This window comes from Hyposmocoma kahamanoa, unplaced genomic scaffold (genome assembly GCF_003589595.1).
Source record: "Hyposmocoma kahamanoa isolate Upper Pololo Valley unplaced genomic scaffold, ASM358959v1 64, whole genome shotgun sequence".
Lineage (NCBI taxonomy): Eukaryota > Metazoa > Arthropoda > Insecta > Lepidoptera > Cosmopterigidae > Hyposmocoma > Hyposmocoma kahamanoa.
Window position 1 is genome coordinate 10,138,921 of NW_020653852.1, and position 26,738 is coordinate 10,165,658.

Consider the following 26,738-nt stretch of genomic DNA (forward strand, 5'->3'; position numbering starts at 1 on the left):
AGCTAAGGCCAGCATTTTACTCGCCTAGAAATAGGATCAAATCAGAAAGTCAAAGTTGGGGCGTTGAACAGATATAGAAGAAATAGAAGAAAAATAAGTAGCACAAATCAAGGTAAATAATATACTGTTTATTGGTAAAAAAATTATCGAGTGTGAATTGCATAATAAAATATACAGTTACAGATGTGAGGAAAAAAGGTCATACTTTAACTTAAATTTTTGTTCCTTTAACTCTTGTAGACATAATAACATAATACATACTACTACTTATTAAAAGTAATCGAAAACATCTCGAAACGTTAAATTCTAGTAGTATATTCGAGAACTAATGGTATCTAATCGACTAGGATCGCGCGGCGTGGTGAGGAAGGCTCTCCCGCGGTGGGCACTCGCTCCTTTATCGATCGCGCCGTATCATTAGATATCATTGTGATCTATGATCAATAGTGCGCCCGCGCCTGAGCCTTGGCAACGCAGGGTTGACCATTTGTTTTAGTTTATTCATTACGATATTTTTATTTTTTTTTTTTACTGCAAATATGAACTCTGTGTTTATTAGACGTAATAAACAATTTTTAACAAAGAATTTTGGTATATTGATATTTGTGTATATTTCATTGTAATTCACTTGTCATACTGTCATATTTATAATGATCGACATTATATTGGAATACTATAATGTCTTCCTCAATTAAACATTTATTGAATAAAATAATAATTTTAAATCGGAAACATTTTCAATGGTATTTGGTGTAATCAAAATTCGTGAAGTATATACTTTCTGTAGGTTTTATCTAATAACTTGGTAAAGAACTAATAATTTTAAATGAAATTTCGTAAAGATTTCTTAAAGAAAGAAAATCTGTAACCAGTAACTTGGAAATGTGGAAACCCTACAACTAAAACCGAACAACTTTATTCCCCAAACAATATAAAACGAATCCGAACGACAAGACATCTTATCTTAATAGCCTATACCGACCCTCTATAACGAAACAATTAAGACAATACCCCACGAACAATAGAAGAAAAAAGTGATAACATTCACATTAATCTTCCTCATGTGTCTGGTTATTTGTTTTCCTGTGTCAAGACACGAATTTGGTCTTTGAGCCGTAAACAAATTATAATAAGAACGATTTTTATGTTTACTTTGATTGACAAACGCTTTTTAAAATTTGACCAGATGCGCAGCTTCCTTTTACACGCTAAAAGAAAAATAAATATGGAAACTCAATAAAGAGTAGCAAGAGCAGCAAGTTCAATGGGTCACTGGGCATCTTAATCAATTACAGTTCACAATTGTAAAATATCTCGTTTAGAGCCGATATCCATGCAGTGTTGTGTATTTATCCGAAAATGTCCAAATGGTAGAAATTTTCCAAAACATTTTTGAAAACAATGTTTGAAAAAGTATAATATAAAAATATTCACAATTCTAGTTTTTTCGTTGAAAAATATGATCCAACATTATCAATGTGGTTAACATTGTTTATTATAATGGTTTTTGAAGATCGAATCAAATTAAAGTAAACATTTTTGTGTATTTTATTTTCGTGTGTACTCCATTGTTGTTTTTATGAGGATATTAGCGAGACTAATAATGTAAGTCGCATAGCTCATGATCTTTATTCAACAAAAATTTTAATCAAAATAAAAAGAATTTCGTTCGTGATTTAGATTCCAAAAAATAGTTTCAATTCCTATATGTAGCAATGAAAAAACTTAAGAACGTCTTTTTATTATCTTAAATTTGGTATGGTATCTCTGCTTTTGTTATTCGATTTTAACTTTGGTTTATTCTGCCTTATAAAATGTATGTTTCCAATTAAATGGCTTTTTAAAGATGCAACATTTGGTTCATTAAGTTATCTTTTATCAAACGGTATAGGCGTTTTTGATCTGATTAAGTTGTTGTATTTGGTAATCTTATCGTTGTTTTCAAACGCGTTATCGATGTTTCAGAGATTAAATGTCGTTTTTAGATTTATCTTTTATTGTTATATATTGTGTTCTTATCTTTGCGTTTGATTTAATGCTTCCTTAACATTTTTTTCTGATTTCGTATGTATTAGAGCAACATTTAACTTGTAGAACATGACACATTTAATATAATGACAATGTAACCATTATTGTTTGTTGCTTTTTCTACTGCGTGATTTTTTAATCCCCGACGCAAAAAGAGGGGAGTTATAAGTTAAAAGCTCTTAAATGGCTGGTTGATTAAAAGCGTTTTTTTTATTTGAAGGCTAATTTAATTGGAATGATTGTTAACAGTGTTTCATGAACATCTGTTCAGTTGTCTAAAGATTATCAGCCCTTCTCCCAGTAAGTAGATCTCAGTCATGAAATTAATATTTGTATTTAATTTCTTTCATTTGTCCGTTCGACTTGAAATTTGATATACTATGGAAATCCGATGACATTGCAATAATATGGTAACCTTGATCTGATGCTGCAAGTAGGATAGTCTGCAGACGTAAAAGTTCCAGAAATTCCAGGAAGTTCCAGAAATAAAATTCCAACTCCTTGATTCTTCGTTTATTAATATGAAGACTATAGTATATGTTATGATTGTATAGTTTGCACGGTAATGTGACACGGTCATCGAGTATATAACCAGAAATAGAGACGAAATGTGATTTAATTTGTTTGAAAACTATTCTGCCAAATCATTACTGTGACAACTGCGCTCCGATTGGCCAGCCCGAATTCAAAATAATTGACGGGTGTCTTAAATTGTTTCACTTCAATACGTCCAGTTTATCTTGAGCTTTGCTATAATGGACGAAAATTACTAAATTACATATTTAATATTTAATTACCGATGAAATATGAGGCCGTTTGTTTTGTAATTGGATGTTTTGCTTTTTTTTTCCCATACCACCGAATGGAACAGCCCTATTGTTAGAGATATTATCTTTATTACAATAATTCCAGAATATTTTTGGAATATACGGAGACGTACACAGGTCAGTTGTTGGTGCTGTACTATTTTAGTTTTCTCATTTGTGATTTCAGAGCAAACGAGAATTGACATTTAAAAGTACTTTTTGGAGTACCTGCTTTATATGGGGGTTTTTAAGTTTTAATTTGATTAGGTATAATCAGAGTTTGAAATTATCAGAAGATTTATTACCTTTGATAATTATCCGAAACAAATTCGATAATTTTCCGTGCTAATTCATAGTTTTGTCTCTATAATTTTTGCCTAAATATGACAAACAGTGAGAAAATTAAATACATAAATATGAAGAAAAATCTTTGGGAAAATGATTTACTTTTCGACTTTATTTTTAAGATTGACATTTAATAAATCTATGCGTCTCTGATACCAACACATCGCACGACATTGCTAACTGTAGCATATTGTTGTTCCAATTAATTTTATAAATATATTGAATCAAGGTTTACTTATCAAGATAATTATCAATGCGTGTTTGGATTACACAATTAGTTTTCAACATGAAATTGACCACATAAATTTCTTACCTAGAAGGATTTCTGGGTAGACACTGTCGTTCCTGGATGGAGACTCCACCACCGCAAGTTCTGGAACACGGACTCCAACTGCCCCACGAGCTCCAAGCGTATGCTGTTGTATTCGTCCGTACAATTTCCGTCGATCGAGGAGACTGCAATTTTATAGACGACATTTTTAGGGTTTCTTTGTACTTTGAATTATTTATCAATTGTAACCTAAGAGACAGTTAAAAGGTGTCACTAGAACTATTATGGGTAAAAATAATGTAAGTACTAGCTCAGAAAGGTAAAAGTAATTTGCAAACTTGAGTTGACAATTGTAAATTAAAGCCGATCACAAACATATGAATTGATTGATTCGGGACATTGACTTTTATATATCAATTGTCAACATACAAAAGTACCATTTTACAATGTTAGCAGTCGTCGATCTATCAATTTAACAAATACAATACGTCTAGACTATTTTGTCCTTTGTCTCGATCGGAATGGCTTGACATTTAAAATGGAAATATAGTAACAAAATATAGCGAACTTTTAGTTTTCTAATCTCTCGGGTGCTACAATATTCTAACAGCTTCAGGCAATGCCGATGGGGCTGCCGCGGGCCTGCAGCGTTTCACTCGTGCAGGTTTGTGAAACAATAGACGATGATGATTCTTTTTTGTTGGAAAGAAGGTACCTCAAATGTGGTCCCATTTAAATTTAAAGAAAATATATCACCTCTAAGGGTGGCAAACTAGGGGATGAATGAAATGAAAAAAAACTTTTTCATTTAATTTTTTTTCAAATAGTTATTTTTTAAACTAACTTTAATTTGAAAAAAATAATTCGGATCATGATATCACCAACTGTTTACAATTTACGCAAGCCCACGATCAGTTTCGGTCTGTCACCAAAGACCTTCAACTATGCCAATGGAATCCGATATATCTCTGTTCAAATTGACTTCAATAATACATAATGATGTTATTTTTAGGAGTGCCATAGTGTTTGCTTATGCTACAGCTAGAGTCTTGTTATTATTTATTATAGTTTGTTTCCTTTCTTGTGTTATTATATTACTGATTCGCCTCATTTGAGTGAAACCGAAAAAAACTAATTTTAATAGATATATTAACGCTCTTTTATATGATTTTTACTTGGACTGTAATTTAATTTCAAATAATTGTCGTCTGTAATAATATTCACATTTTTAACCGACTTCAAAAAGGAGGAGATTCATAATTCGATTTTTTTTGTGTGCATGTTTCGCGATTACTCTTACTTACTTATTTATTTATGACTTTACTTATTTACTTACTTATTTATGAACCTATTTTGATGTGTTTTTTGCTGGAAAGAGGATACCTCAGTATTAATTGGTCCCATTTAAATTTCTTTTTTCATTTAAATTTTCCACTTCTAAAGGTGGAAAACTAGGGGATGGATCCGATTTCACTCACTTTCCGGTAACCGATTGTTATTAGTTTCAGTTTCGTATAACCAAAGTTTGAAGTTCTTTTCTTTTTTTAAATAAAAATATTATAAGAAAAACATAAACATTTCTTATAAACATTTCATAAGAATTGTCATTTTTACGTTATCAATTCAGATAATTTTACGAGATATTTACCCTGTACCTGTCATGTTAGGTTAGTATATGAAAAAGCAGAACTGAATTTGTTTGCGATTCCGAACATGGTTTAGGTCAAATTTATTTCAGTTTAATAATATATTTAGTTATGTATCTCAGGGTTTATGATTGTTATCAAAAATGAAATTATATATAGAGTTCATATTAAATGTTCGTTAAATAATAAGTGAATTGTGTTATACGAAAAAGTAAAGTAAAATTATATTAAATGAGAGCTTCGTTAAAAATATTTACATGATACATTGCACACCCTTATTTTATGTGTTCCTAACACATGGAAGAACAAAACACACGATACAAACGTATGTGTAAAAGAATTTTAAATCACTTACAGGACTTCCAACTTCTGTGTTAGTTAACTGCCCACATATTTGTGAATCTTGAAGTAGTGTTGTAAGGAGTCTGAAACAATAACAACAAATGTGGAAGGATTCGTTAAATAAATACGACCATTACATCGTCGGTGCTGTGTAGAAAGGACGTAATCGACATTTTGAAAAAAAAAATATGACAATGTTTTAGGTTTTCACGACAATTTCTAAATATTTACGTCCTGTTTCATTACGTCCATAATTCAAATTTAGTTTTAATTACGTTTATTTTTTTTTTAATTCGCTTACGTCATTTCTTCAAAACACCGGTGATATCTAGTGGTTGAACATTCGGATGCTTTTACACTTAAATGGCAATTTTTGCGTGAATTGTTGTGGAAATATGGATGTTTTTTCTTCTTTTATATTCGGGACTTCAAAAAAAGGAAGAGGTTCTCAATTCGAATGTATTGTTTTTTGTGAGTATGTTACGTGATTACTCGGACTTTTGTGAACCGATTTCTATGATTTTTTTTTGTTAGAAAGGAGGTACCTCAGTAGTGATTCCAATAAATTTGAACAAAAATTCTCCTATTCTCCGTCGAACGGTGAGGCAAATAAGGGGATAAATGCAGTTTATTACATTTCACCCAGTTTCAGTTAACCAATCTCAAGAAAACTTGGCAAATAGATACATCTATGCAAGCACATCTACGTGGTACACAGATACATTTATTTGCCAAATTTTCCACAAACTTTTGAGGTCGGTGTTTTTTTGAAAATTGAATATCAAATCAATCAAAATTTAAAATTACAAATAACATTTTAATTGCTTATTTTCCTTCAATGTTATATTTAACAATGTGGTCATTCCCTGTGTTCGGGATTTTCTTAATACAAAATCACATTCCATGTTGGCGAGTACCGAATTGTAAGTAAATAAGCATCAGCTTAACCGATCACAAATAACAATAATATATTTGTTTTTACTTTCCACCATAAATGGCTACAAATGGAACAGAGCTTAAATATAAATATTTGTGACAGACAGGAGCATAAATAAACTAGATAGAATTTTCATTGATTTGCTACGTTTAGTGCGTGTGTGTGTGTGCTCTCGCGTCTTTGAGCGTTTATGACGCTTTAGTTAGAAGTTTTACTGTTTCATCATACGTTTGAGTACTACCAACAGTACCAACTGGAAATGGTTTCTTCACATTTCTGTCTTATCATGTTGTGAATTTGGCTTATTGTAAATTATGAGTTGTAAAAATGTTTTTACGTCTTTAGTGAGTAAATCTTTTATCGACCTAACCTTTTAATAAAAATAAGTGATAGAGTGCATGCATGACTCATATATTGTTTGTTAGTGAAAAACACTTTTTACCAATGCTAGTGGGTACAAAATTATACTTAACAAGTACTCCTTGAAACATGCAATGCTTTCAAACAAAATGTCATGCTATTGACGACCTCGGTGGCTCAACGTTTAACTGTGGGCGATGGATTAGGAGGTCTCAGGTTCAATTTCCAATATGATCGATTTGAGAAATGAACAATTTAAATTGATTCTAGTTTAGGTGATCTGAGTAGTAGTAGAGTAGTAGTTTAGGTGTCCGGAGTTAATTCCGTTTGCTCTGGTTCTCATCCATAGTACAGGAAAATCCCTAGTTTGCGAGCTGAGGTGCACTCCCGTTCTCCAGCCGAAACAATTACTGTCAAATAAGTAGCACTCTACCAAGCCAGCAGATATTGTCTAGTATGAAGTTTATGAAGTTTTGAATCATGCTTATTTTAATTTGGTCAAGAATCACTTATTTGACGGTAATTGTTTCGGATGAATGTCGGATGGAGAATAAGAATAGACCCCCGGGTAATCGGTGTGATTGTTTGGCACATTATTATTATTAATTCTGCTGATCTAAAGCACCAATTTGATAACCTGTAATAATTGATTAAGTTTTAGGATATACATATATTTTTCAAATTGAGGCCTTTTGTTTAGTTTACCTTAACAGAGGTTTCTCCTCAATGTCCCTAAAACGAACCCAGGAGAAGCTGGCGCATTATTATTGTCATTGATTGTATAGTCTGGACTTTCTTGGTAATGGAATAAGATTTTTTTTTATAATATCATAACCGTTGCAGTGCCACTCAGAGCTTTAAGCCGCAAATTTCTGAGGGGCACTGTCCCTGCGCCCGTCACTCGTAATTTCACCAGCACCCTCACCACTCAAAACCATAACACAGTAACGCTGACATTACTGCTTGGCGGCAGAAATAGGTAAGGTGTCAGCACTTCCTTGGACAAACTCTTTCACAAGGAGCTCTACTGCTACTTAAAGGTAGTAATTACTAACATGTAATTGAAAGATAAACTTATGTACCTTGCCGCGTACAAAATGCAACGCAACGGTAAATGTATAACTTTGTATATTTTTTAAAGATAATCCGGTAAGAAGTCAAGTTCACATTCTTTCGGACAATGCTGTCAGAATCAATCAAATTCACATTGAACTCGGCAATGTAGGTGCAAGGGCCACCCACAGTGTACTACACCTGCATTTTCATTACAATACTTAAGTAAATTTTTAAAGAGTTGTTGTTATTTGTACTCAAAACTCTAGGCTTTGTATCGGTGAATTAATTGTAAAATGTCGAAGGCTTTCTAGAATAGCGGCTTATCTAAAAAAAACCTAATCGCAGATGGTACAAAAGACGGCCGAATATATTCACGTTTCATCGTCAAAGTTCGATATCTTATTAGCAATAAATTTGGCAAATACAGCTTTATAATAAGCAAAGATCAGTATACGGAGAATATATATATCGACGTCGAGTGAATACTTCGTATGTAATTTCTATGAAATTTTTCATAACGAAGATAAAAATGTGGTGTAAAATTAAGTAAACGCAATAATGTTTGTAGTCAGCATTTTAATTAATTAAATTATACTTCGTTAAGATACTATATTACTTTAATAATATATTTGGACAGAAGTTTATAACTCTCTCATTCTTGACCGAACAGGCGGGAGTGCTTTCTCATAATATAAAAAATAAATTCGTTATGTTGCTTACTCATTACTGCCTGCTCTTACGACATGGTATGGATAATCCTTCCGTTTTAGAAAGACGGGTCTATTCGTGCCAAATCGTTACACTAGCGCGGTGGGTCGGTTGGTACGGCACGCACGCAACCTTTTTGCAATGCCAAACAAAATGCGTACTCTACAGGGTTTCTACGCATCAACCACTAGAGCGGTTGTCTTATTGAACGAGTTCCCCCTCTTGACCGGGTCGCTGATATGTTCGCGGACAGTTGGTCGCAACTCATAGCCGCTATTGTACATTTTGTTAATTTATTTTATTGTAGAGCTATTTAGAATACAAATTGTTGTCAATATTATTTTGTGTCTGTTACTTTTATTATTCTAATTATTATCATTAGTACTTTATAATCAATATTCTAATCCAATATCTTGCGGGCGTGTTCGTCAAGCTGTAAGTTCGCAAGAATTTTTTTTATAAAATAAATAAATAAGTTTTTCTTCACCAAAAATCAGTAAAAACGAACTATGTGAAAACGCATACGCGAAGTTTTCACTCTGGCAACGATATATACATAAACTAAAAGTATTCAATATACGTTACCTTTTTTAGATTGACAATTGAGTTGTTTGAATGCGTCTCGAATACAAATAAATGGAACGATATTCCACGCGGTTGGATTTAGTTGTTCCAATTAATTTTATAAATATCAAGTTAATTATGGTGATAATTATCACTTCGAACCCTGCTTCCGTGTGTTAAAAGCACTTTTGATACAATAATAAAACTTTACAATAACAAAATAAAAAATACAGAAGAAAATGAAAAATACAATAATTCCGGCAACAGGTATTCTGGTAATCAATTCTATGTGTATTACTTCCTAGAAACTTATGTAAATCGACTTATCGAACGAAGAACAGTGTCCAATGTGATTATACAACGAAAATAGAATAAATACATAATCTCCTTATTCAAAATAAGGCCTAGCTATAGGTGTTTTCATAATTTGATGTATTCCTTCGTTTCGGAAATATAAAATCGATCAATGGTCACTCTGATATCCACAGCTAACGAAATGCACATGTCCTGAGAATAAGCAGTCTTGCACATAGGTCTTTGTTCTACGGATGAGTCGAAATATAGGTATTATTAATATGTATTACTAGTACTGTTTGGACTAGTAGTAAGTGTATCAAGTTACAAAATCTATTACTATAGATGATCTTAGCGGCATAGATCAATCGGCAAATCGCTAAATACACGTAATTTATCCTTGTCCTCAAACTGGAGCAGATGCTATGCTGAATCACCATTACTGTCACACGTGTCAACTGTTTGTTTTGTTTGTCAGTCAGTTTGTATGTCATCAGAAAAGTTAGCTTTATGGAATTTAGTTCTTTGTTAATTGTTGTCTATGTTCCATACTACTTTCAATTTCATTAGTCATGTATAAATTTGAATTCACTGAATTATACAAAATGGATATATCGATACTTTCCACGTCAGTTGTAGGGTCAAAATATCATTTTTTGCTTTTCGATTTAAATACCTATATCCTTTTGTATGTATATTATAAGTTTCATATATAAAAAAGTAAAGAAATCACTTAGTGCTACGTTTACTTTCAAACATGGACACTATAATATAATTGAAAAAGATATATTTAATTTAAAAATCAAAAAATGGTATTTGGACTTACAAAAACTTACGTGTGAGATATCTATTTATAATAATATCAAGTGACTTGAAGAACAAGTCATGCATCTGATTGTAAGCTACATGCCTGTCCATAACAGTGGCAGTGCCACTCAGAGTCTTAAATCGCAAAGATCTGAGGGGCACTGCCTCTGCGTCTGTCACCCTGAGACATAAATTGACAAGTCCCATGTGCCCGTAATTTCGCAAGTACCAGCTTTACCCTTCAAACCGGCAGTAATGCTCACATTACTGCTTGGCGGCAGAAATAGGTAAGGTGGCAGTACTTCCCTGGGCGAACTCTTTAATAATGAGATCTATTTCTGCTACAAGTGTTGAGTTCTTGAAATGAGTTCTTTGTTAATAATTGCTTAGATTCCATGCTTCTTTCAATTTTCAACTCACCTTTAACACTTTCTTTTTTCAACTCATGCATAAATTTGAATTCACTGACTTTTACAAAATGGATAATGCGAAGTCTATTTGTGTCTATTGTTTAGTTCAACTATAATCATACTTATATAACTCGGCTACGGATTCTTTACTAATATTACTACATTGCCTTCCTTGTCATAACTAACTAGTAGCAGTAGAGCTCCCAGTGAATGAGTTCATCTAGGGTGGTACTGCCACCTTACCTATTTCTGCTGCCAAGCAGTAATGTCAGCATCACTGTGTTCCGGTTTTGAAGGGTAAGAGTGCTGGTGAAATTAAAGACACATAAGACTTGTCAACTTATGTCTCAGGGTGATATGCGCAGTGGTAGTGCTTCTCAGATCTTTGCGATATAAAACTCAGAGTGGCACTGCGACAGTTATTGATAGACAAGTAGCTTATCATAAGGCGCACGACTTGTTCGTCCTGTCACTAAAATTATGAAAAAAAAATCTTTTTTAATTTAAATTTTTATTTAAAATTTAAACTTTAATTTGATTTGATTTTGCTAATTAAAAAAACGTCAGTTACTGATTTTGCTTCGAATGGTGAGGTCGCTAGCCGGATCAAAGGAAATTTTGTTTGTGCATGATCTTTGCATTAGTAATTATAATAAACTAGTGGTGTCATTTCACAAAAATAATTCACTATCATGGTAGTAAAATAACGTGATATTCAATGAATTTAATAATACTTCAGATAACATTTAAAAATCGTACCCTTCGTGTAATAAAGCCACATGTGCATTATACTTCAAAAATGTAGTAAAATAATACAAATTACATGAAATTAATTATGTATATGTAATATTTTATAACTTTTCTATGTTTTTTCTTATTTTTTTTTTAAAACAAGTGACGGGACGAAGAAGTCATACTCCTGATGGTAAACTACACGCCTGTCCATAATCGTGGAATTGCCACTGCGCTCGTCACCCTGAGACATAAGTTGACAAGTCCCATGTGCCTGTAATTTCACTTTAATTAACTTAACCATATTTAAGCATAAAAACTTATCGACTAATATTGTTCATAGAGTCTTTAAGACTTTCTCCTGAAAAGTTGTAATTTTGCACATATGGCCTTATTACACCAACGCTGCGAAATATAAGTTAACACAAAACTATACAAAAACGTTCTATTTTAAAGAACGAGTAATGAATAGTCGCCGTCAATAAAATACAAGGAATATTTTCTGCTTTAAAACCTAATAAAAGTTACGTAATGTTTTAGTGACTCTATTATAATTTACCGAGAAGTCATAAAATTTTATCATTATTATTTTATGTAAATTTGAACAAATTGACGTAAAGCTCAAGACCCGAAATCCCAATACATTTTTCATATCGATAAAGAGACATCACGCGGTGAATTCTAAAGTTGTATACCTAAATGATGACGAAATGCGAAACGGGGCTCTGGAGACTGATTTTCAAATCAAACGACTCATAAATATCAAATAAAGAAGTCTTATTTATTGTTTCAACCGTGCATTCGAGTATTGCAAAAGTTAAATTCAATGACTAAATCACATTATAATACCTGAACGAATATTGACAAAATTAGGAGGATAGATAAGTTTTGACCTAAATTTAACACATCGTGTTTACGTTATCACCAAAACATTTACTACCTATATTAATATACAAACACAAAAACACTAAAAAATCAAAGAACCCATGCACCTAAATTATTAATTGTGGCTATCAGCGTAAAAGTGGTGTAACCCGTATTCATTTTTCTAATTAATTAATTAAATGTTATATTATAAAATAATTATATACTTTAGTATCATTTAAAGTAATATTGTAGAAAGAAAACTGAATGTGGGTGACACCACTTCTGCTCTGAAAGCCTCAATTGCGCCAGAGGAATATCAAAAAAGTCAACGTGTACAGTCAAGTACGTAATATCATATTTGACACTGGATTTTGGACCATTCTTATCGTAAGGTGCATGGAATTGAATTTAAATCTTAATCATCAAGCTCGACGTTCTTTTGCTCTTCTGTACCGCGTGCTGCTTAAAAATTTTTTTTAACCGATCGATTTGAAAATTGACTCCGTTGTAACTAATCGAGGTGTCAAATCGACCTAATTAGCATTTTCGTCCACACTTCTGCCCTTTGTTATGCTGGTGTTAGCCCTTCTGAATACAAAGTGATAGATAATATCTAAGGGCCATTATGTAATTTTAAACGGTGAGCTAAAACTACGCGTAACAAAGATTGGTTGAGTTTCCTATTGTGTTCATGTGCTAGCGAAGTTTAATTAGTATTGATTGTTCTTGTTTGGGTTTCAAGGTTTTTGGTAGGAGGCGATAATAAACGCATAGGTGTATAATTATAAGTTTTTATAAAAAAACCAACCTCAAAGGTTTGTAGAATTACGTCTATTTGCCAAGTTTTATTAAAATAGGTTAACGGAAAGTGAGTAAAATACAATAAACCGAATTCATGGCTTATTCTGTTGTCACCATTGGCTTTGTTCCCACTGGCGACGAATGGTAAAAAAATCCCTTATGTTACCAGGTGGTAACAAATGGTATAAAAAGATCTGTTGTTGCCACTGGCGATTAATGAAATTTAAAATATCCCATTAGCCAGTGGTAAAAAAACAAATCAAATAAAATATCCCAATTAATGTTTGTTTATTGCCGTCATCGAAAGGGAATACAATAAAATTCGAGTTTAACTATAAGGAAATAAGCCGAATTCATCCCCTAATATGCTACTCGTACAGGTGAAATATTTTCTTCAAATTTGAATGGGACCACTTACTGAGGTACCCCTTTCCGACAAAAACATAAACATCGAAATCTGTTCACAAAAAGTCGGAGTAATCGAATAATACACACACAAAAAAATACTTTTGAATTGGGAACCTCCTCCTTTTTTTAGAAGGCGGTTAAAAATAATAACACAATCATAGGTATATGCACAAATTCATCACGCAACGCAATTAAAGAACAGTCTCAATATTTCGTAAGTTCATGTCACAAATGCTTTTTTTCCACGTTATATTACAATGGCGGGTAAAATTTTAGCCAAAGACAAATTATATCACTTTTTAAACTATAAAGCAAAAACGAGTTACTAAATAAAGAAAAGCATATGAATTTATTGAAAGTAGTTAAATAATATGTCGGGAGAGGATTGTGAAATAAACAGGCAAACACAGAATAATAAGATGCATATAACGCTAAATTTTTTTTTTAAGCGGGCTAGCCAGAAATGCACTATTTGATTTAAATTGTTATCGAATGTAATGTTGCATTTGAATATTTGAAACGATCTCCCTACTTCCGCATTTCGCAATAGATATAGTCCAGATTAGATACGGAGATAGTAAAATGTTACAAAATATCTACGGAGATGCATAAAGGGAGCAGGCTCCCATTTGAATTTATTACACGAAGAGCTTTCTTGTTTTGAAATAACAATAGTGTAGGAATATTTACGTTGTCTTTAAATTGTATTGGATACTTACTTAGGAATTATGATTCAGTGTTGTATTGTTTTAGATATGTAATGCGATAGGAAAATGCAATACTAAAAAGAGAAAACAGATCGATAATTTAAAAATTATTGTGCAATACTTAGTAATGGCTTTATACTTTGAACAATTGTTATCGTAAATAATATTAACATACATTTGAATATTGATGAGAAGTTAGAAATGACACTATTTCGTTATTTTTTTTCGAACAAACAACCATCTTTTTTTATAAGTTACTAACTAAAGTGCTAGACAAGCACAAATGCCGTGGTAGCCTAATTGTTTCACCTACCGCCTTTCAAGCAGAGGCCGTGGTTTCGAATACGGCCTCACACCTTTAGGTTTCTCGGAATTTATGTACGAAATTTAATTACAAATTTATTATGAGCTTTTCGGTGTACGTAAACATCGTGTTGAACCCTTGTAACCCTCGGAAAACTCGTGAAGTCCCCAACACGCATTGGGCCAGGGTGGTGGACTATGGCCTAAACCCTCGCCTGAGAAGAGTGCCCGTGCAGTGAGACGTAGAAATGCGTTATTGATGATGAAACAAGCACACCTATTACCTGGCCTCAAACTAGGGAATTCCTAGTACCATAATTACCATAGTAACGAAATCAATTATAGGCTTGAAAATGCACACACACATTTAAAGGGAAAAAAGTGAGAATATAAAGCAGTAATATTTTTAATTAAAGAAATAATAATTAGGTATAAAGTAACAATTAAATTAACATCTTTTATCATGGATGTAAAGGCTTTTTCATACGTATTGAAAATTAATCGAAAATTAGGTTTTTTACATTTTGTGATAACGGAGAGAGTAAAAATTGTTAGTGTTTAAAATTATTGAAATGAAACTTTTAAATAATTAAAAAAGCAAAATCGAACCTTAAATCTGTATTAATAGGAAATAAAACAAATGAGTGAAAAAAATGACAGTCGGCTAATTGTTTACTTTTCTAAAACAAGATTGCGGTTTTTTTGCGGAGGATTTGTTCTGAGATTTTTACTAGTGTATATTTGCCATGTACGCTGATGATGGTAATGATTTTTGCCATAATAGTCGTATTGAAAATAGGTAGATCGAAGCAAGCAGTAACCGGACATCGTTTGACAACTGTCCAAAGTTCACGTCACAACATTGGCATTTTTCATTTCACACAGCCCATATGTAAAAATAGGACACGAGGCCCTAAGTCGTTGATAGTGCTGCGCTAAAGGGCATGGAACGGTAACCGTTTCAGGAAAGACGATAAATATACAATTTTTTATTTAACTTTTATTTGTACTAGAAAGCAAAGCAATTAATAATAATAATAATAATTGTTTATTTTCAGGCAAAAATCGCATTTTACACATTTGCACTGTTAATACAATAGTATATTAACTCAAAAAGGGGACTTTCACAGAATCGATGAAAAACGAATTACTCACTTCCCCAAAAAGTAATTAAAATTTATGTATATGTTATAGTTTGTTTTAGACACTAAGCAATGTCTCAAATATATTAATAATTGAAATAATAATTTAATATTTTTGAATAAGGATTATTTTGGCCAGAACTAGTTCACATAAAGTGTATCTACTTTTGAGTTAAGTAGATACCTTTTGATTGTTTCTTACAATATTCTACCGACGGTTTTTTGACGTCTGGAGAATCAAATTATACGTTCAGTAATGATATAATATTCAATTTCACATATTTTGAGTTACAACACTATTGTAATAGCAGTGCGAATACGAGTACAATGTGACATAATAATAATAAACTAGAATAAAATACAGGAGTAAAATAAAATAAAGTAATAAGATATGAGTATGTCACAGGTCTTCGTCTAATCTATTTCCTGTTTGCGTTGGATGGAACGCCAGTACTTAAAAAGTGGACCAGATATATCTGCGGAAATAACTCTCAGTATGCCGTTATCAGAACGACGCAATCTGTCCCAAAAGGAAGTAATACGAGCCCTGACAACAGCAAAGAAGTCAGGTAATCCCTCCTCGGCGAACATGTTCGATTGACTACAGTAGCGTAAATTTTACAGTAGCGTAGATTAAATAATCAAGAACAATCTTAGAGTCATCAAGTATTAGTATTATGATAATGTTTTGGTGTAATTTATAAATATTACACGTTAATGTTTATTTTATTGAATAAGACAATGTTTTTATTACCGTAGTAATATATTTGTTTATTTTATTCTGAAAATACTCCTTTACTTTGTTGTTTTTATTGATACAAAGATCGAACAAACACAAAGAAAATTTCTTTCGATCCGACTGCAATTGAATAGCGACAGTTTGCCAAACCGGGCCTACCACACCCGTAACCTTGCGAATTTCTTATATACTTACTGCAGATCTTTGTATAGGGTTTAAATGGATTTTTTGTTGTATTGAAGTCTATGAAGGTGTAAGAAATTTGTTAAGACGACTAGAAATATAATTTTAAATGCAGAAATGACGATAAAGTGTGCCGTGAATTATAAAGGTTCGAATTAAACAGGGTTGCAGTTAAATTAAAAAGATTGTTGTAGTGTTAATAACATAAATATTATATATATATTATTATTATTTCTCAAATTTTAACGCAGTTTCCATAACTTTATGGTGTTGATAGTCGCCGGCGTCCCTATAGAATATTTCACAATTTTGTATACCTGGCGGGTCATAGGTAGTACAGTTTACACCATTGGTGTAATACGATTGTTCTCGTACTAGCCGTTCACTACCTAATTTCCGTGCCAATTGTTTTTTATCTAAGTGTTCGATTTTTTATTGTGCAATATTATTAATATCTGAGTATTGTATCGTGAAATATTATTTAATAATTACACGATAACATATTTGAATATTTAAATAACAAAAATTGCCACGGAAATTAGATAGTGAACTATAATGACCGAACAAGGCCACATCTGGAAAATAACAATTGTTCAGGAAAGAGGTTTAAATATTTTAGGAACGAAATCACTGGACAATTTTTTTACGATTAAATAGGGTTTTAAACAGGACTTCATAGAGTTTTAATTTTGATGACTTTCATGAGATAAAAGCAGTTTTGACATAACGACACGTGACTTAATTATATACCAATGACTATATAGAATAAAAAATAGTTGAAAATAAGCAAATGATGCCCGAATCAATTTATTTCGATTACTGTTAGTGTTCGCCATCACTACTCATCAAGGAGTGTTCGACAGTCACGGGCTGGTGGCCACTTGCGTCAGCGCATCGACACACAAGTAATCTGGCGATAAATCACTCGCTTTCTGGATCGGAATGAGATCACTGGTTAAATTGAACACGAATGAAAGATGGGCCTAATTGGGCTAACTCACTACCGTAGTGGAATTTAGAAACGGTTTTTGGAAGTAGTTTTCGATAGCTTGCGCGTCTATTGTATAGACGATGAATGCATAGGGTATTTTTAACCTGAAACCTGTTGATCGACTTTTGTTTTACCACTTTTGGATATGACTACGGCTTCATGGAACAGCTGATTTACGTATTTGTTTGGTAATAGAAAAGCCCTCTAACGAAGGCTTTTTGTTTAGTAGGTATAAAAAAAGGTTTTTTTTTTTTTGGTAAGTACTAGAAAAATAAAGGTAAACAAAAAAAAAATTTGTTACTCTATGCTTATACAATTATACTTATTTATTTGAATACTTATTTCGAGAATCATTATATTTTGACATTCAAAAAGTATTTGCGACAATTCCTGGCAAAAGAGTTTAAATCTTATTACCTGACGATTTCAGTTGTAATTTGTCCTTAAATACTTTAAAATTTTTGCTATGTATTATACTAACAATACAAAACGCGATAGAATAATTGAGGACGTATTTGCACGCCTGCTTATTATCCCGATGTTTCGGTCAATACACTAGACGTGTTCCCTTATGCAACATTTTCCAAAGATTTATTTTTCACTTTGAAAAATATTACGTGTATGGATCAAGATACTACCGCCGAGATAAAGAAGTATTTTTTCAGTTTGGATGGTACTGATAGCATTTTTTTGAGAAAAATGATGATAGCGTCTTCGTAAAGAAATTTAAAATACCGTATTCCTGGTGTAACAATGCCACATCTACAAATTGACAACATTTCTCCTGAAAGGTTTTAAGATTCTACAAATTTTATATATAATATTATTACATATTTACACTCAGGCCTCAGAACATATACACTGTCAGTGCCCATAATTCCAAAAGCCGCGATACCGCACGTTGACGCGTACTATCGTGCGTACGTATGAACGAATGTATGTAAAATGTATGAATTGACGCATTATTCCAAAACATGTGGAAATGTTTTTTTTTACCTCAATTTAGCATTGTAATATATTTTTATGCCAAGTGTACGGTATATATTTCAATGAGCTAAAATTAGAAGGAACTAAAGTGAATATTTCTAATATTTCAAAAAACTTAAAAATAATTTAATTTTCAATTCAAAACATTACTTTGATAGATTTCGCTATGGCTAATAAGTCGTTGAAAAATCTAATACAAAGATCCGGCAACAAGCACTTGTAAAAATTCGTGAGGTCCGCTGGTTCGTTCCGTGGCTTAGTCGGCATAGCGTCTGACACGGCTTGGTAGGAGCCGTTCGTACGAATCCGGCCGGATCGAAGGAACTTTTTCTAAGTGTTCGATCTTTGTATTAATGATTATAACAAACTAGTGGAGTAATTTTACAAAAAATAATTGAATATCAATTCAATAAAAGTTTAATCAAAACATTCCTAATCACTAATTACAAAAGTTCTTTCCTGACAGGTGCATATTCGGTTTTACTGATAATCCTCGCTAGTACGATTTATATGCTAAAGTAAACAAACGAAATCCTTAATATGGAATCCCTAATCCTTATTATCTTCAATGGATGCGTATTATCCCACATCAATATTCGTTCATAAAGATCTATCGGAACGCTTTGATGTTTATTTGTTATGGAAATATCGTGAATGTTTTGTCTGGTCATCATTTGTCGGTCAGCTTTGTATAAAGTTTGTTTTGAAGGGTTTACTTTTTATGAATTTGACTTTTACTCAAGAGTTCTATCAAAACTGAAATCTCTCTTTCGCCACAGCTGTTAACACGTTCCTTGTCCATCATGTTTTTTCTCAATTCACAAGTCTAAAACTAAGTTAAGCCTAAAATATGTCCTCTCCAAATATTTGTATTGAATTGTATGGTTTCATTTTTCGATTTTATAATTTTAAAGTAACTGGATGCGATAAATGGAATGTAACCTTAGAACTATTTTTGTATGAAATCACGAGGGATAAATAAGTCTTGTGGCTGGTATCAAGCGACACGCCTGTCCATAGCAATTGCAGTGACACTCAGAGCTTCAAATTGCAAAAATCTGAAGGACACTGGCACTGCGCCCGTCATTCTGAGACATAAGGTGACAAGTCCCATATGCTCGTAATTTCACCAGCACCCTTACCCTCCCAAACAAGAATACAGTAATGCTCACATTACTGCTTGGCGGCAGAAATAGGTAAGGTGGCAGTACTTTCCTGGACGAACTCTTTCACAAGGAGCTCTATTTAAACTTGTATATTCTTTGTTGTCTTAGTATTGTACAGAAGGCAATTTTAGGATTTTTGTCAAGCGGTCATTTTGTACGTAAAGCAATTTATTACAAACCGTAAAACAAATTTCGCTAAATAGTACTTACATTTACCACCTTTACATAATTATTAGTTTTTTACTGATAGTATTTAGTATTAAAGATTAAATTAAATATTTGTAACTTTACACATCTAATTTATTTCAAAGACTAAAACGATTGTTTTAATAAATAATTACCTACTGATTATTGTGTAATTTGTTATCAAATCTCATCTTGTTTTACTTTGCTGTAATTTACTTTCTGATGAAAATGGCTTATGGTCACTGCTTCTGTATTTGTGTTTTTTCCAACGCTAATAAGAACTAAATTCTTATTAGCTATAGCTATAGCTATATTCTTCTGTCTATTGCCATATGCGAGAAATACATTGTAACAACCCGTTTATCTCTGTCACTTTGTTTCAATCTCGATTGATATTTTGAAATATATCTTATTCATGTCATGTCATATCATGGTGTTTTTTTATTTTTTTAAATATTTATTCTATCAAGTGACGGGACGAACAAGTCGTGCGCCTGTTGGTAAGCTACACTTCTATCCATAACAGTTGCAGTGCCATTCAGAGCTTTAAATCGCAAAGATCTGAGGGGCACTGCCACTGCACCCGTCACCCTGAGATATAAGTTGACAAGTTCCATGTGCCTATAATTTCACTAGCTTCCTTACCCTTCAAAACCGGAAAACAGTAATGCTGAAATTACTGCTTGGCAGCAGAAATAGTTAAGGTGGCAGTACTTCCCTGGACAAACTCTTTCAGAAGAAGCTCTACTGGTACTGTTTTCTTGAGGTATTGTTTTTCTAATGGCGCTGACATGTTCAATAATGATCAAAACCCCTAAATAAATAACGATGAAAAAAAATATGTACAAATGTTTATTGACAAACAGTAACCCCTAGAGTTTCTTACGCGGTCCTCTCAAGGGAGCCTCCCTAACGAATAAGCAATCGAGTATATCAGTTTAACGATTTCAGGTGTAATTTGTTTACCTACGAAATAGTGATATTTATATTTGAACATACGTATCATTTTAAATTAATGAACACAAACGGATATCTATTATCTTGTTCTGGGATGTCTGAATCATTAATGAAAGGAAATTACACCAATTGACGACTCAAATGAACTTGTAGCGTTGAATTGAGCATAAAAATTATCACAAAATAAATCATAAATAACAAGAATCTATCCTTAAATTTATGACTGTTAAATTGACCTTGCTAGGTTCAAGTTCGCATCTGGTTCAAAGGTAAATGGACCGTCGGCGCCAGTTGCAGTGACCAACATTCTTTAAAAAATTGGATAAGCCATAAGTATAAGGCATTTACTGCAATCGTGTGGTAGATGTGGTGTACATTAAAAAAAATTGGAAAAATCTCTAGTACACTCCATTAGAGTTGATTCAAAACGAAACCGAGATGCGGTGAATCAGTTAAGCTCGATGCTTTACATAATTTCGATCGATTTCATTGCATCGTTTAGATAATAGAAAAGTGGACAGCACTCCGTCCTTTTCTTTTTATCAGCAAAATGTTTTGATTCTTACATTTAGCAAAGACCATAAGGACATAGTGAAATGTTATAATATAAGTACGATTAAAAGTTTATTATTGGATCCACTAGAACAATTAAAACCTCTAAAATACAATACGTGTTCTGAAGTTTAAGTCTCCAACACTCATTAGGCCAGTGTGGAGGACTATGGCCTAAACCGTCTCTCCTTAGAGGAGACCTGTATCCAGCAGTGGAACTTATAAGAGTTGACGATGATGATGTCGAAAATATGTGTAGATTAACAATAACGTATGTTTTTTATTCAGATAGGTACCATAAGCCCCTCATTTTCTCTTATCTTGTTTTCATCGTATTAAAACGTAAGTTCGTGCTCATGACTGTACCAGAACTTAGGTTCTGGTACAGTCAAGAGCACATCAAATGTAATACTTCTGGCTTTGAACGAGTTACAAATATAAAAGTGTCACGCCTAACATATTCTTGACCCTGCACCGTAATTAATGCTATTATGTGCGATAGAGTCATCGTGCTGGATCGTGTCTATTACCACCAAATTTTTTTGAACAGTGTTTTAAAAATGCATATGACAAAGCTTCGACGTTCTACTATTTACCACGTGGCCACAGTTGCTGTCATTAAAATAATACAAAACATAAGTTTATTTTATACTGTATATTTTGTCCTTAAAGCTCATAAAATATGGTTACCCCACAACTACTGAACATTAACAAGTGTTAAATGCCTCGCAGTTTTCATACAAATTATTTTCGAATTGCTGATTTGTCTGTCAATATTGGCATTGTTTTAGAATAGTTATGGATAGTTTGTGACGATTTTGTTACTTTGTAGACTTTGTAAAATATATTCATACACTGTTCCTACTTTAGTGTATCTATTCATACATGGTTTATCTCAAGCCTCAGTGGTTTACAAGATGGTATGTTGGAAGTTATAGTGCACTATGAGATCTGTTGAAGACAGTAAATACAATATTTATATGCGGTTTAGTTAATCTATACGACAGCAAAATGTTTCTTAAACGACTTAATTTTATGTACATTTTAAAAGCTTTCAAACGATTTTATATTTATATATAAAATAAAATTACGGTTTGACTTCCATCTAAATTGATAGTAAAAGACGATGAGCGCGTCAATGGTGCATGCACACCTAAATAATGCCTATTCACTCTCAGCTGAAAAGGCCCAACCACAGACCACATAAAGTGGGCCCAACTTATACAGTGTTCAGGGAAAAGTCTGTAGTAGGGAATTCCACATTTTGGGTGTTATTTATTTATTTATTTATTTATTTATTTATTTATTATTACACGATGCAACATGACAGTAATAACCATAGCGTTACAAAGTTTCAAAAAGTCAATATTTACAAATTATAAAAAAAAATAAAAATAAAAATTACAACTAATATCAAAATCACAATATGAAAATTAATAAAACGACGTTATAGTATGTTCAACAGATAAACAATACAAAAAAAAAATTTAAACAGCTAATTCTACATGGTAAAAGTAAAACATACATGTGTTTTATTCACTAAACATGTAATTTAACAAATTAAATCAACATTATCAGCCCCTGAGTGATCTAAAAAGCTAATTTCAAATTCAAATACACCATCGTTCTCACCCAGCACAGTAGCTTTCGAATTAAATTTGTTTACATACGAGATAATTTTGACCCTTTGTTTAAACGTCAATAAAAGTAATTGAGGTAATTCATCTCAATCGTTTTTAGTGTAAAATTGGAGCTGTAAATGTTATAGTATATACAGGGGGCTTTAAAAGAGTATGCGGTACTACATTTTAAAATCTTGGTTTTTTTATGTAACCATTTGACGGGGTGAACATGTCGTACGACTGGTAGGAAGCGACACGTCTGTCCATAGCAGTTGCAATGCCACGTCTGAGCGGCACTGCCAGTGCACCCGACACTCTGAGACATAAGTTGATAAGTCCCATGTGCCTGTTATTTCACCACCACCCTTACCCTTCAAAACCGGAACGCAGTAATGCTCACATTATTGCTTGGCGGCAGAAATAGGTAAGGTGGCAGTAAAAACTCTTTCACAAGGAGCTCTACTGCTATCATTTACTAAATGATTATCATCACGGGTTACTTCTAAGGGAAGGTAGCTATAGTCCGCTACATTGACCCAATGCGAGTGTTTCGACGTACATACATGTCTTAACATGACGTTTCCTTTTATCGTTACCAAGTGGTATAGTTACAAAAACAAAACAGTAAAACATTCATAAATGTATGCATATAATATAATGCATCTTGGGCATTAAAGGCATAGGTACTTGCCGCCACAGATACTTGGACCATTCGGCGACATCTTCACATAGAAAAAACAGTTCTTCTACTCGTACTAGGCTACCACTGCCCTATTTTATAAGTTACATGTAGATTTTTTTTAATTTATATTAAGCAAGTTTAGTACACTATTGCGTTTGTTTACCATCCCACGTAAACATACAAATTCGTACAATGTCACAGAAGATATTGCATTTCAATGCAAATTAGACTTTTGATGAACATAAAAGTTTGTTACTTTTTAATTTCTCAAAATCGAATAATGATCGTCGTATTCTTAGGTGGAGTCAGAAACCTTGTGGAGTTCTAAGATTTCGCGATAATAATTGCGTGTTATTTCCAATGTGTTGCTACTCTACATTTTATAGTGAAAAATAGGGTGGTTAGCATTATTATTAGACATAACTGGTTGACGACTTTACCATCTCATTCTACCGTGACCATGGGACCTGTAAAGGGCCCGAAACGTTGGTTTGTTTGAAATAAAAACAAATATACGCGATTTACATTCGAATACATAATTTCATTTCCAATCAAAAAACTTATTTGCAATTTTAATTCACTATTTGACTTTATTGTACCATCCTGTACACTTTAAAGCAATGAAAGAAATTTCTTTTGGAACCTCAACCTTCTCTACAACAGTGTAAGATCTATTTTCGTATGTTAATATTTTAGTTGTTTTACATCAGTGATGTATTGCACCAAAGCGTGTATTAAGCTATTACACGGTTTACAATTTCATTATAGGGCTGTGTAAAGTTGTTCGTTGAATTTTGTTGGGATTTACAAATTCACCTGGTGTATTTTTTTTCATATGGAAGGTTTTTGTCTGTTAAGGAGATGATGTACCTACGGTGAAACAGATTTAATGGCAAAAAATTGAGAATGACATATTCTCCAAAGATCCAGCAAACTACTATGGAAAAAGCGCCAAAAGCCGAATTGCATTAAAAATTACTAAATATAATTGCATGCTTCAGGCCCAAGTAAGGGCCTCAGTTTTGTATGAAAAGTTATTTTTCTAGATACCCTATGGTCATATAAAACATATATATATATATATATAGCGCTAAATTTGAGCGCGACATTTCTGTTATAAAATACACTTGGTGTTTATTGTCTGGGTCTGAATTACTTCATATATTATGTACATTTTGATGTACATGGGGCCTTAGGAAGTTACACAATGATATTTATACACAAGAATAGATTCACATCATGCATTATTTCGTTATTCCAGAAAGCAATGCTTATTATAATATAACAAACGAGATTTAAGAATTATCAGTACCAGTAACCCATGTGTTGTATAAATAATAAAGATTCGCACGAAGCGTTACGCTTCCACGTTTATACAGAGAACGGTATTGGAGTGGAAGTTCCTGCGTATAAGTTTGTTCTCTTAACGCTATAATTTGCTCATTTTCAGAAAGTCAATAGCCATTGTATAGGTGTGCATGTTCCATCGTGGAGCAGTAGTAGTAGACCTCCTTGTGAAACAGTTCGTCCAGAGAAGTACTGCCACATTACCTATTTCTGCCGCCAAGCAGTAATGTGAGCTTTACAGCGTTCCGGTTTTGAAGGGTAAAGGTGCTGGTAAAATTACAGGCACATGGGACTTGCCAAATTATGTCTCAGGGTGACGGGCGCAGTGGCAGTGCCCCTCAGCTCTTTGCGATTGAAAGCTCTGAGTGGTACTGCACTTGTTATGGACAGGCGTGTATCTTACCATCAGGCGCACGACTTGTTCGTCCCGTCACTTGATATTATGAAAATAAAAATTTATAAGACCTCATTGACACACACACAGATGAGATGGAGGTAAATTGCGCATTTATCTCTACAATAAAAAATGAACCGTTTTGTGTAAATTTTTGCAAATTAAATTAAATATTATTGAAAGTAAAGTCCACTATTTCGCCGGAGGTGTGATAAGTTACCACAATTTGAGGTGGTAGGCAATGTCAGTAATCTACTTTAAATTACCATTAAATTCACAGAATGAAACAGATTTTAATGGACCGCTGACTGATTTGAATATGGCATTAATTAAGACTTCTTCGAGTAGCAAATATATATTTTGTTACTTACGATTTCAACGAAATATAGTTATAAACCTTTCAACAAAGTTATATTAACTTTTAAAAGATGCAGTTCAGTGTGTGCGAACAAACTTCAAAGTGAACGAAGATTTCTTGATGAAAATTTGTCGTATTTTATTGATATTAAATATATATATATTTGATTGTTATTCCTTAATTCTAATTTAGGTTAATATTATTATTACTTTTTTGTACATTTAATAATAAATGTATCATTCTTTCTTTCTTTCTTTCTATGTATTATAAAAGATACATTTATATTAGCCATGGACTTTAAAAGAAAATGTCAATACATATATGTGTAGAGTTTTTGGTTATTGTTTTTATTTTTTATTTTTTCTAACAATCTTCAATGTTTAAGCAGTAGAGCTCCTTGTGAAAGAGATCGTGTAGGGAAGTACCCTTACTTATTCCTGTCGCCAAGCAGTAATGTGAGCATAAGTAAGGGTGCTGGTGAAATCACAGGTACCTGGGACTTGTTAAAATATGGCTCGGGGTGTAGGTCGAAGTGCTAGTGCACTTCAGAGCTTTGCGATTTAGGCTCGATTCATATCGCCGAGACGCAACGCAACGCGAGGCGGCGCTACATTAAAACGACCAATGCAACATTAACTTATCCTCTAGAAAATAAGGCAACATTTCATTATGTTAAGCAAACCTGATTCTTATTCCGACGGTGTACTTATACAATTATTTATCGTATTACTTATGCAAAGTCTAAGTTTATACGTTTACACATATAAGTTCACAAAACTGCCTCGGTGGCCGAACGGTTACCATGCCGGACTGCCACGCAGAGGTCCCAGGTTCGATTCCCGGGCCGAGAGAAATAGTTGTATGGCCTACAATTATTTCTCTCGTGAGTTTGGGTGTAATTTGTGGTTGTCTATGTGTGTGTCCATGGCACCCGCGACACAGGGTTTTCCTAGTGCGGGGCTATGTTGAGTGTGTGCGTTATATATTATATATTATTATATATTATATTTCGCTACTGCAGTTCAATGTTTACCTTGAGC

General features: G+C 33.0%; 1 protein-coding gene across 1 annotated transcript in view; it reads right to left on the minus strand.

Moving 5' to 3' along the window:
- Positions 1 to 26,738, minus strand: part of LOC113230640 (thrombospondin type-1 domain-containing protein 4-like) — a 179,600-nt gene that overhangs the window by 104,931 nt on the left and 47,931 nt on the right. Inside the window, exons 2-3 of the mRNA XM_026464643.1 lie at positions 5,452 to 5,521; positions 3,493 to 3,635 (exon numbers count right to left, since the gene is read on the minus strand). Of these exons, the coding sequence (XP_026320428.1) occupies positions 3,493 to 3,635; positions 5,452 to 5,521 (213 nt within the window). The remainder of the gene's footprint in view (positions 1 to 3,492; positions 3,636 to 5,451; positions 5,522 to 26,738) is intronic.